The sequence below is a fragment of the Saccoglossus kowalevskii genome, chromosome 22, assembly GCF_978046115.1.
Source record: "Saccoglossus kowalevskii chromosome 22, keSacKowa6.1, whole genome shotgun sequence".
Taxonomy (NCBI): Eukaryota; Metazoa; Hemichordata; class Enteropneusta; family Harrimaniidae; genus Saccoglossus; species Saccoglossus kowalevskii.
In genome coordinates this window covers 20,736,710-20,749,762 of record NC_140662.1, presented here as the reverse complement: position 1 = coordinate 20,749,762, position 13,053 = coordinate 20,736,710, and the positions used below count along the sequence as shown (strand labels likewise).

At 37.4% G+C, this 13,053-nt stretch overlaps 1 protein-coding gene across 1 annotated transcript; it reads left to right on the top strand.

The window, feature by feature from the left end:
* The first annotated feature begins 402 nt into the window (after positions 1-402).
* LOC100329012 (wingless-type MMTV integration site family member 10) lies at positions 403-11,154 on the top strand. The gene is made up of 4 exons (XM_002742258.3): positions 403-454; positions 696-970; positions 9,514-9,788; positions 10,548-11,154. Exons 1-4 carry the CDS (start codon positions 408-410, stop codon positions 11,007-11,009), a joined length of 1,059 nt encoding a protein of 352 aa, XP_002742304.2. The 5' UTR covers positions 403-407; the 3' UTR covers positions 11,010-11,154.
* Positions 11,155-13,053: the final 1,899 nt, after the last annotated feature.

The window sequence follows — 13,053 nt, the reverse complement described above, 5'->3', positions numbered from 1 at the left end:
TTCGTTTCGGTACGAGGGATAAAGTGCTATTGGATGACTTGGGAGTAGCGGTGATCGCAAAAAGAACCCCTGATCAAAATCTCGTTAAAAGTCCGACCGTTTCCGTTCGGCTATGACGTAGAGCTTGTGTTGATTTGGGTCGTAACGAGATTGACGGGAAGTAACACCAGCCCCTGTGGTCACTGATTCACCCTTAACGTCATGATGGCCAAGAGCACTTAAAGATGCGAGGTATAAAATTCAGGCGGCACTTTGACGATTGACAAAAGCGCACGCATCTCTGGCAGAACTAGTAAACTTTGCCTAGTGTCGAGTGACACACTGACTCGCCCAGTGGAGTAGCCAGTGAGAAAAAACAGGTCTTCATACGCATAACGTACTGGAAACTACATAACTGACTGTTCGGAATGTTCTTAATAGCCATCTCGTTGCTGTTCTGTTTGCCCTTACAGAGGTACACCCAATTTATCTTTTCTTTAAACGGTGCTGTATGTCACGTCGCTTGTCTGCCACATCTTACAACTTGGCTGTAACGCGTTTGTAAATGTTTTAAGTGTTTCACCATGTGTAGGCCATGTGACGAGCGTAGTTTATTTGAGAGCAAAGTTGCAGAAGCCTGCTTAGTGCACGTTTTTTCGTGGGTGAGTTACAGCAGCTGTAGCGAATGCAATTTTCTTTTTTTTTCTCTCTCTTAGGGGTTACGGTAATCCCGTGATGACGATGCAGACTCCAACACCGCAAGTGAAATACGCTGAATTGGACGCAAATACGGTGTGCGGCATGGTACCGGGGTTTCGTAGGAAGCAGCACAGGATATGCATGCGTACACCGGGTCTGGTAGCCAGCGCTATCCAAGGAATGATGGTTGCCGTCCACGAATGCTCCTACCAAATGAGGGATCGGCGATGGGACTGTACTTCGCTGGAGGAAAAAAAGCAAAATCCATTTGTGAACCCTATTATGGGAAAGGGTAAGCTTTCATTTTATTTTTTTACATTTATTGCTATCAGCCTGGGAAAGTGTAATGTTAGTATTGATAACAAATACTAGAAACAATTTCGTTAGTCAATGTATCGGCAAACATCAATAACGCTCGGGTTGAGATAGAGAGTGAAAAATGGTTGTTATCATAATATTGTATGCAGTGGGTCGTTCGGATATATTTCTAGAAACATAAAACTGGACATTGGCATAAATATCCACTACATACATATATTAATATCCACGACAAGGAGTCACCATGTGACCCGTTGACCATTGGGCGAGCATACATATTATTACGTTAAAACTAGTCCCGCTTTGCTTCCAAATCTAAAAAATCACGAAATACTGTGATAATCACGATTCCTGCCCAGAAACCCTGTTGTTAAGTTGTTAAAACATTTCATCAGATCACGTGTCCGGGACACGTATCCACCTAGAGTAAAATACCGATATACGTAAAGTGGTTAGATCCGTACGTAGAGTCAGCGATAACAATATAGGAACCAGCGAGAAAGAACTGAAATCCGTAGAATAATAAACCTCAATGGTTTTGTTCTTTATCGGCACAGTGCTGATGTTTAGCCAAACTCAATCACATCACAGTTCTCATATTCGACACTTTAGTACGATAACGTTATTTATTAGTTCTGGGCACCGTGTTTGATAGCCTATGTCGGCAATTCGTTTTTATGTAGGGCTCACGTTATGTCTCAAAGTGTCGAGACCAAATTACTGGATATCTAGACTATGTACATTTCTCTACCATATGTCAACGCGCAAATTAAGCCAGGCGCAATTCTTTTATTTATCCGTCAGCGGCGAAAGTACCGTAAGAATGTGAACGTGAATTACCGTGAAACTATTTTGAACAAGTTCGAACTGCGCAGACTCTAAAAAAAAATACGCGGCTATTATACTATACGGTGGTCCTCGTTCCCACGGATTGATTGGCATTTTAAAAGATTTAAATGTTGTTACATTTTTTTATGGTCAAGACCTTGAGATTTGAGAGTGGCTGAAGTTGTCCTGTAACCCGCATTAAGCTTTGCAGAGATATTACAATGACGCTTATCTTTTCTAAGTTGCGTTTCAACACGTAAGCACCGGAATGAATTATGGGAGCTCGTGTGACGTAATAATATGACCCGGATAACAAAATAAACATACGGCATATTGCTCCGTGCACGCCACTTCGTATTAACGTATTGTAAACAACATGGCTTCAAGTTCTCATCTCAACCCTGGTCATCCCACCCACACATACTCTGACCATATCACGTACTTGAATCATCGTGCTCCGAACTCACTACATCAACTCCGTAGAATAGAACGCTGTAAAGCGGTATTCGTTGTTTTGTCGGAGAAACGTAGTTAGAAGCCCTATCAATTTTTAGTAACTTGGTAAAAAATCAAATCTGAAAGTTACAGCATTATTACAGTGTTGCTGCGTTTATTTATCTTTTTCACTACAAAAACAAAACTCCCGTCATGCATTGCTGTTCGAATGCACTGATGCGCGTTATGACTAGAAGCGCACAATACTCGAAGTTGGAAGTTCACTCGGACGCAGTGGTAACTTAAATAAAATAGTTGTTCTATACAACCCAAAAAAAGAAACCTAATGGTACAAGAAACAACTCAACAGTCCGTCTCATATCTTAGACTAGTTTTACTGGAAAATGCATCACATCGAGCATTGGTTCAGTATAATATTTTTTTCACAATCGTCGAACAGAGAATCCTAGATGACACTTTAGGATGCTAAAAATTCAATCACTACCGAATCCACGGAACTGCTCGGGATATTCGAATATTACCAAGAAACTTCTGATGTGAATATCTTGCGAAAATCATAACTGTTGCGTATATGACAGTACATGTATTACTTGACACGTCAAACAAAACAAAACTTTAACTTCACGTAAAGTAATGCCACGGTTATCCCTAATTTGGCCCGTGACCCCAATTGTTTCTGCACATATGACCTTCATGGCAATAAGCAATCTATTCGCAAAATATAAACAAATTCCAATGACTTTCATGAAACAGCAAACTTAACGATACTTTTAAAACCGCTACTGGATAGCATTTACCAAGGATGGCGGCGCAAACCAAGTCTTGCTGTGGTAGAATAACGAGTATTTATTTTCCCACAATCGACATTTATTGTGAAATACTAAATAATGTCATGACTTGAAATATACATAAATGCCATTATTATTGGTGTACATAAATCATTTGCCACTTCCTGTGCACATTACATGTAGTTTAATGTTGTTGGTTACTAATTTACTTTAATAAATACAGAACTATATTTGATTTAATAAATACTAAATAGTGCAATAGAAATCCATGTATACGTATTTAAGTAGTATTCGATTTTAATTTGAATGTTCCGAATACATTAAACAAGTACGATTCTGCAACACACACATAAATACATTGACTGCGATGTACTGCCCTACCGCCAGAATCCTACTTTTTACAAGTCAGTACGAAAATGAATAATGAATAAATTTTGCGAAAATTTGCACCCTTTTAAGTGCTTTAACGTAAGATATCAGCATTTCCCCGTTAAATTTGATGGCTTGAACAACGCGTTTTGATGATTGTATCTATACCATGTCTATAATGAATGTTGATTTCCACACTTTTTCACACCCCCCCCCACACAATTCCATATATTAAGGGTTTGCGGAAGAAGTATGCCCATGGGAGTGTAGCGAAAAACTAGGCCGATGCGTAGTCAATAAAACCTTTGAAACATTTGACTCTCACGGCGTTGTTGTCGAAAACAAACGTGACGTCATTATGATGGTGTTATCTTTGATAAATAATTGCAAGTACTCATTGATACACGTATCGTCACCTTTATATAATTGCATTACAGACTAGCATCTTTTCACAATTACGAACACATCGAAAAAATTATCGACTAAATGCAAAAACCTTGTTTTGTAAAACACATTGTCACGTGATTAAATGTTTTTGCAAACACTAACATCTGGAGAATTTAACTTTTGATCAACTGGGATGAGATGTCAAAGGTCAGACTCATCATCACAGCATCGCTACCGGCGATAAAACCGACTGGCATAATTGCCTGTGTAGGCTGTAGAGGCCCTAGTAGAACATGTCATCGGCTTTGTAAGTTTGCTTTATCTGTAAGCGTTCATAATTCCACTGGTGATGGATATTTCTTTTGTTTGTCGTGGTACTTTTCATCGTATGCTATGCGCTGCTTTGCAGGGTGGCCACCCGAAAAATGTCTCGAATGTCTATCACTCGGGTTCGAAGCATAAGGCCTGATTTGAAGAATAGTGAAAATCGATTTATTTAGGCCTTAGATTACATCGATTAGTCCAAGAATTATCAAAAAATCTGAAAACTCCAAAATAGCACCCGTCTTTGGTATGAATCACATTCTTTGGAATTATATCGAAGATATATCATGTGGTCGGCACCCTCTGTATAATTTTAATAGGAATGCACCCGCCAAGGCGTGGGGTGATTGGGTTAATTCTTACCCTGCCTGATTTTACGATATGTTAACATTTTGCACCACCTCTCTTAAGCCAGCATTCTACGAACACCGTCTTTCTTTAACGTTGGGATGCTCAGTGCTATGTGTATATATGTAAGTGGATTGGTGGTTAGTGTTCTTTGTAGCTCTAAGCCTGGTGACATTTCCGGGGACAGCGAGTTGTAAAAACTCATCGTGCACATAAACACACATCCATAACTCACGTGTTCTCAGTGAGCGCAGATTATGCAAGTTGTCACAAGAATCCTCCCGTGCCTTTTTAATCGGTCGCTATGGCAACAAATGTGTCTGGTCAATAAAACAAATGTAATTCTAGATTTTTATGATATCTGGGGGAGGGGTTCCCTGGATAGTGGAGAGAGCAGATGGGTGAAGTAAATTTGCAAGTCAGCGAAATTGTGCTCCGACATTTGTTAGATACGACACCGTTCGAAATATAGAGCAGAAGTGCGGCTGCTGCTATGCCAACGCCATATGTCAAGTATAAGTCAGAGGAAAACCAATTCATTATAAGAAAGAACATTAATTGTGTACATATTACGGCATATCAACGATTACAAATGTACGGTGTCCTTTGTAAATTCAATTGAAAAAAGGAGCAAACTGTCCGGAGACGTGCATGTGTATGTGGACAAATTTTGCCCGCTGTACGACAAAGATTTCCTTTCTGAGTTGGTCAGCACACCAAAACATATTTTTCGTAATAAATAAAGTACGAATATTTTTACACTCATTGGTGGAAAAAGTGAAACAAGTCGATTGATCTGACAGCATTTTCCATATATGTTATTAAGTTCAATTTAAAAAAATTCAATTTCCAATACCCCCCCACCCCCCAACAACCAACACCTTGATGTCGACCAGCCATAGGTTCCCAATATGCCACGAGTATCGGTATTCGAGTTCAAATGTGGATCATTTTATTTCAATATTAAATAGGTTCGATTTTTTCATTTTCGAATACACATGTAGCGGATACACTGTTTCAAATTCACAATTACAGGTCACTGTCAATTACACGGCCATGTCATACACCACGTATATGTATAGATAATTAATACCCGTTTCTGAGCAAGGGACCAGTATATTTAGATTTTAAACTTGATATTGGGATATTAAACTAGATGTTTTAATGTTGAAGGTACTACTGTACTGCATTGCAAATCCCGAACAATGTAAATTGGCTGACTGACACATTGAAGTAGAAGCCTAGTCATAGTTTTTGACAAAATTGGTCATAAATCGCATGACAATGTTCATTAGTTTAGTATGTACAATCATGAAGCTAATGTCGCATGGTAAAATGAAATAGCATTATTTTGTGTGTTACAGTTAAGCTTTTTGAGAAATGTGTCCTAATATTTCTTGAACAGTGCTATTTTTAGAACAATTCCATAGAACACAATGTTAAAGAAAAATTGCATTTTTAACATTTTTTCAGAACAACAAAAATATTTCATCATTAACAATATATGATTTTTTCAGCCTATGCCACCAGGTTAAATTTTGAGATATTGCATAATATCTCTGCCATAGAAACCTGTGGTAAAAGCGTTATAATAGTGTCAAAATGACGACTTTCCACTAAAATATAACCATCAATTTCTCGAAAAAAAGCTGGTGACCCCCAACTTTTTTTGGTCAATATCCTTGTATTACCTTGGAGTACAATTTATTGCAAAATGAATAAATTCTGTTTTTTTTTAATTTATGAGTAGGCTTCTTCCTTAAATGTTGTTGCTACCACTAAAATCGGCGCTGTTCCGATCAAAAGTGGGTTCTGTGATATTTCAAACTCCGACCAGTTTCTACTAAAAAAGAAAATAAATCTGAATGTGCCATTCTTTCAAATGCATCTATTTAATAACAACTGAACCGTGACGTTATTTCGCTCAAATGATGTGATATGAAACCTCACTAAAGGAAAATACATACCGTCAACTCGAACAGTAGTAATAAATTTGACTTAGCAGACGACATCATATCATGTTCCCGCGTTTTGACGTCACGGAAAAAAAAGAACCCAGTAAATTGAACTTACGTGAAAGTTGAATGCCGTAAATAAATAATGCCTGACCTCTAACGCCCCGTCCTACTTATGACGACACGCTGACGTAAGAGACATTGTTTTGTATTAAAACCCGTTACTGTTTGCGAGTCTTGGTGGTGAATAATAAAAACGTTACGATACCGAGCGAATAACCCGATATTTATGTGGCGTTGCTAAAGATGCACGGCCGATATATTCGTGACGCAGTAACCCTAAAAACGATAAATTCAATTTACTTGTTTTCGTGCTTCGCAAAATTAGTGGACACCGAAACGGAAATTAACTAATTAACTGGCGTGTTTTCACACGTACAAGTTGATTGGACTGGAATTCGATCGTTCCTAATCTTTATTATCATGGTGCAACCCACGAAACTCATACACTTTGCTGTCGTCTGTGGGTTTTTTTTGTTTCTCAAAATACGAGGCTATTAAGCATCAATGCTAAAACAGGTACAGTCACATCCCCGTAAACATACTGTATAATTTATGCTTTGTTGTTTTGATATCATGATGACGTGTTACAATTATTTACCAAAACATTATAAATTCACTATAATTGTCTCAACATGTAGGTCAAAATTATTTTGAAAAGAAAAAAAAATAATAAAGTATAATATCGCAGTTCCCAGGAATTTAAAGAAATAAAACCATGATGCCATACTCTGGCAAGTTTTAATTAATTCGTATGACTGAAAAACGAGAACACGACTCCAGGGCGTAATGAAAACTCAATACTCAATGTTGGTCCGTTCCGTTTTTCATACTATTGCGTTTGTTATTTTATTCACGACTGATTTGACTGCAGAATAAAAAATAATGCGTTTAACGCTGGGTAGTTCACCCCCCCCCCCAAAAAAAAAACAAAGTTAACGCCGCGAACAGTGATGAAGACGGTATGTCTGAAACAAGAGTCAAACCAAAACCAAAAAATGCTTCACGGATATACAATGTACTCTTGTTGGTTATAGTGGGTTTTCAACATGTGCTCTCCAGGACCAGTTACGACCAATTTTCTTTGTGATCTGTCGTCAACAAACATTTGCAGAAGAAAAACAAGCACCGTATTAGATGCGAGTAGATGCTTAGATATACACTGTAACACAAATTGGAATTTAAACTTTTAACTTACAAGTACAGAATTGATGGAATTTAACTAATTAGTTACACGCTAACAATGAGGGGGACATGGTCACATGTTTCTCTGTATGCTTGAACAAACTGAAGTGTCTGTATTCGTCACTTTATTTCAAGCATTTGCTCGTGAATGCATTTTGCAAACTAGCGGTAATCGGCTAATCGCCGTTACTTCCACTTGGAGTTAACGAATGCGTTCCACCTCGACACAGTCACGCATGCACCAACCCAAACTTTACATTATTTCTCCAGAAGCCGTGTGATTTTTGGTGGTTCTTCGGTGGGCGTGTGATTTCGGTGGCGGTATGTCTTTCGACCCCAAGGGGCTAGCGGTGGAGTCAATTTTCAAAATATTACCGAAAGCTTGAGTTTGAGTTGTGTGTTTGTTTGTTTTAAGGTATACTATTTGGAGAATTACTGGACCCTTAAACAGCTCATTATGACTATCTGTAGACAGCTTTTTACCATATTGTTGTTCAGCTGTTCTCCTCCTGCGTTTTTTTTTTTACCAGCTATTCCACTTATATTGCTGGCCATTTTCGGATCGAAAAACACAATACTATACAAAAACAAACTCTGGAGACGTAAAACACGGGGATAACACGTACGAGTGACGTAAATGTTATACACCACCACTGACCGCGGTGGTGCCTTGTCTAGTTTACCCTATGTATGTGTTTTGTATGACTAGTTTGGGTCTTAGAACAACAAAAACAAACTGCAGATGACTATAGGGAATCAAATGTAGAGAACGACAAATGTACTTACCATATCTCTGAAATTGGTTCAGGACCGACTTTTCTGGAATTACCGATATTTTCAAAACAAAACACTATATTTTCACGTATTTAAACCATATTTACGATCCAAAAACAGATTTGTTACACACAAAAAACAGTGTACATGAATAGGAATTGGTATACAACAGCGAACCATGTCTTGTAAAACTTAGATACAGAACCCGGCGACTCCGTGCATTGGTGCCGCTCACGAATTAACATGATTTTCGAAAAATTAAAAAAAAAACTCTGGTTGAAGCAAATTTGAACTGAAATGAAATTTAAATGTGTATATATTGTTACAGTGGTTTTGATATTCTATCTTAATAAACAAAATGATAGTCATTCATTGACAGCGAAGCCATACATAACAATTTAAAAGAACTATATTTCGACTATAATCATGAAATCGAACACGAACATTTTAAACACCATAAAACATTCTTACGATCTTAAAAAAAAAAAACAGCGCAAATAAAACATAATGAATTCTTCTGGCACCCCTATAAAAATGGAATGACTGGCGCCTACAGTTCGATTGTGAGTTTCCTCCTAAATGATCCGCTCGAGTGCAAACTCAGCCAAGCGTTCGTCACTGGGGGACAGAGTCGACCTGAGCTCCCTGGGAGGCCCCGCATATTACCGGAACTCTACCAAGCGTGCAGTTTACAATTGACCGTTAAGAGGACGTCCCGGTACGGCCCCTTCCAAAGAAGGCCACACCAAGCGAATTTTGACGAAGATTTTCTGGAACATCAAAGCTTTGACATCATAACGTCGGGAATACGCCAATCTTATAAGAAGCATTTTTTGGGATGCGTGAATTATATGAAATTAAATTGTAGCTGACGTTGATATTTTCGGGTCACGGCCAAAATCATCTTTCTCAAAATATTTTATCTACACATGTGAAAAATGTTCTCGTTGAAATGATGACGTGTCAAGGTTGTATTCATTCGTCCGTTAATTCGTATATGTGTATCTCATATTTACGTTTTTTCCTCTCTCTTATCTTCGAAGGATACAAAGAAACAGCCTTTGTACATGCCATCGCATCAGCCGGGGTGGCTTTCCAGGTGACTCGGTCATGCGCAGAGGGAAGACATCCAGCCGATTGTGGTTGCGATAAAACGTCAAGAACAGCGCCACCTGGAGTTGATTGGAAATGGGGCGGATGTAGTCATAATGTGGACTTTGGAGAAGAGTTTGCCCAAAAATTCTTGGATATCAGAGAGAAAGGACGTTCAGATGTACATTCGAGAATAAATTTACACAACAACGCAGCAGGTCGATCTGTAAGTGTTTAACCCTGCATGTCCCGCATACATTATAGGACTTCGTGGGCAAGGGGTCAGAGGTCGTGCCAAAAGGTTGTCACATACTATATTCGCGGCATAAATTATCAAGTTTTGATGCTTCTACTGTGATAAAAATACACATTTAAATATAATATGACAACTGACAACATATAGTCAGATTTTAAAAACTGAAAGAGCAATATCACAGTACTAAGTCGAAACTGATTAGTAATATCAGTAATAATTCTGGTGAATTATGGCCCAATTAATTATCGAATCTTGAAAATTAAAAAATATGTAGACATTTAGAGTCTTTGATGTACTCTCGTGCTCAGATTTTCAGAAATCTCATCTCAGTGAAATTCATCACGAATCTTTTCATGTTGATTCTCTGTAATCTCATTCACAAATCCGGATTTACAGGCGACGCCTATGCCAATTCTCGACATGTGGCATAGTGCCACAATACGATGCTATAATCATAATTGTTGTGTTTGTTTTTTATTACTCACAGTGCGCTGTGATGATTTAAAAAAAATACATGCCTCTGTGCCGAAATGTTTTATTGAAAACAAATATTCGTCAATATCATGTCACATTTACACTTTGGACCATGCCTTTGATGAAAGTTTGTCCCGTTCATAATGATTGCTCCAATTCTCGGCGACTTGGGTGGTTACGGTCGTTTGATAGCCCATATACTTGTACACACTCAACTTTTAAAATACTCACTCAAAACAATACTTTTTTTTTCAGATTGTTTCGAGATCGCGAGAGAAAATGTGCAAATGCCATGGACCATCTGCAAGCTGTCAGATAAAAACCTGTTGGATGTCCACACCTAAATTTAGAGAAATTGGTAACATTGTCAAACAAAAATACGACAGCGCAATTATGGTGTCACCGGACAATAACGACGGACGGACGTGGTTTCCATCGAATCGAAACCGCCGAGCGAAAGTGGCTGACCTCATGTATTCTGAACGCTCGCCAGATTTCTGCGAACCAAGTGCTTTTCTGGGCACCCCCGGTACCAGAGGGCGCTCGTGCAACAACACAAGCACGGGAATGGACAACTGTGATAGTATGTGCTGCGGACGAGGCTACAATATTAAATCTAGCTCGAAGGTGGAAAAATGTAACTGTGCTTTTCACTGGTGTTGCTTTGTGACGTGTGATGACTGTGCGACGTCGCAATGGGTTAATGAATGCAAATAATTTGCATAATCTCACACTCGTGCGATTTACGCAATCATGTGATGTCGGTGCCGCCTGTAAGTCGTGATGCTGCGTTCAGTGAACTCTGGAAAATGTTACACTCAGAGGCAACCACGAGCTATTAATACTTACACATCATCACTGACGGCAAGACACAACATGTCTGCATTGTATTAGATGGGTCACGTTTCTCTCGCATCATCGGTTATCACCAATCCGAGAACAATGGATGACATTTAACATGCATCGGTTAAATTAACATATTCCGAACGCCCACGTCGTTCTGAATATTGAAACTCAATTATTTTAATTTTTTTTGCGAAATTTAACAAGATCGCATGACATTTTATTATGCTGTGGAAAGTTGTTGTTTATTCTAATCATCTGTCGACACATCACGTGTGAGATAAGTGACGTATGTCCAAAGTGCTGATAAGTTGACCCGAAAGACTGTGGTGTAATATGATTCAATGTGGAACACTCTGATATAAAATGATTGAAAGAGGAACATTTTAATATAACACCTGATTGATATCATGATTTGTAAAACGGAACTTGAAAGACTCGATGATTTATCATGATTTTTAGAGGAATGTATGAATAGATTGATATAAAATAATACATTAAAACAATGTGGTGATATATATATATATATATATATATATATATATATATATATATATATATATATATATATATATATATATATATATATATATATATATATATATATATATATATATATATATATATATATATATATATATATATATATATATATATATATATATATATATAGATAGATTTACTTGATACAGACAGTGAAGAGAAAATGTTTTAAATAAGTTATGTAATAATGTGTGAAAAATATACCTCGTACAAAATAGAGATACTGAAATAAGTATTGGCCGATATTCTATATTAGAAGATCGTTCGTTAATCATCTGGGGATGTTAGAAATAGAAAATAAATCTGCATGAACGAATTTGACAAAATAATCTTTACCAAAATTGCCGTTAAAAAAACTGAGAAAGGAATCAGTACATTTAAATTTTATTTGAGCACAACAACACTATGCACATCCTGCAATCCGATTTCGTAGCCCAACCCCCCCAATTGTACACAATTCATTAGTACCTTGAAACTTTCAAAATTGTTTTGCATCATTTAGTAACAATGAAATGCGAACCTGTAGCATTATTTTATTTTGTTAATTTGTATTATTCATACAAGGTGTAAACATTTCTCCAATTATGATAAAATTGTTCACTTTCAGTGTCACTATGACGTCACTACGTCGCGGTAATCTTGACGGCCATGTTTGTTTGCAAAAAAAAAAAAGCGAGCATTTCTACTGTAAAAAGAACGTTGTACATATACAAATATTTCTTTACCATATCTTTAATTTTTTTAGTAAAGATATCAATACCGTATATGCCACATTATTTACATTTGTTTCGGGATGAAGCTTTGTTTTTTATGACTATTTATGAATTTTACAATAAAGTAATTTTATACTCATTGCATATATGAACTAGTTTTGTTTTTTATCTGTAATTTTAATTGGTCTATCACGTTCTCATGTTGACTTCGTGTTCTATTTCTTTTGGTTACGTGATGTTAGCGCTCACGCTCGTAGTCGTTCTAAATATACAGTAGGGGGTACCATATCTCACGTACGCCAAATATATACAACCTACCACCTGATATTTGTCAGTATAAGTCACGAAATAATTACAGTCGCAATGCAAGTATACTCGAAACTTAGAAAACAAACATGCAGTAAAATGTGATGCTGCCAGCAGTATAAAAATGCAGAATGAACAAAATAAAACCGACCAGCGGGAAAATGGTAAAATACTATACTATCTCTTGTAGTATTTTACTATTTTCCCGCTGGTCGGTTTTATTTTGTTCATTCTATACTTGTAACTTACTGCTGCTGTTGACATCGATGGTATAATAACCGTAAGAAGACAACTTGAATATAACTATACACGTAAGTACAAATTGGTGCGCACTACATTCGACCAATGACCTGGGT

Excerpts from the sequence above, each read along its gene's own strand:
- LOC100329012 (XM_002742258.3), top strand. The coding sequence starts at position 408 with ATGTTCTTAATAGCCATCTCGTTGCTGTTCTGTTTGCCCTTACAGAG. Across the intron at positions 455-695 it reads TTCTGTTTGCCCTTACAGAG|GGGTTACGGTAATCCCGTGA; the intron begins GTACACCCAATT and ends TCTCTCTCTTAG. Across the intron at positions 9,789-10,547 it reads ACAACGCAGCAGGTCGATCT|ATTGTTTCGAGATCGCGAGA; the intron begins GTAAGTGTTTAA and ends TTTTTTTTTCAG.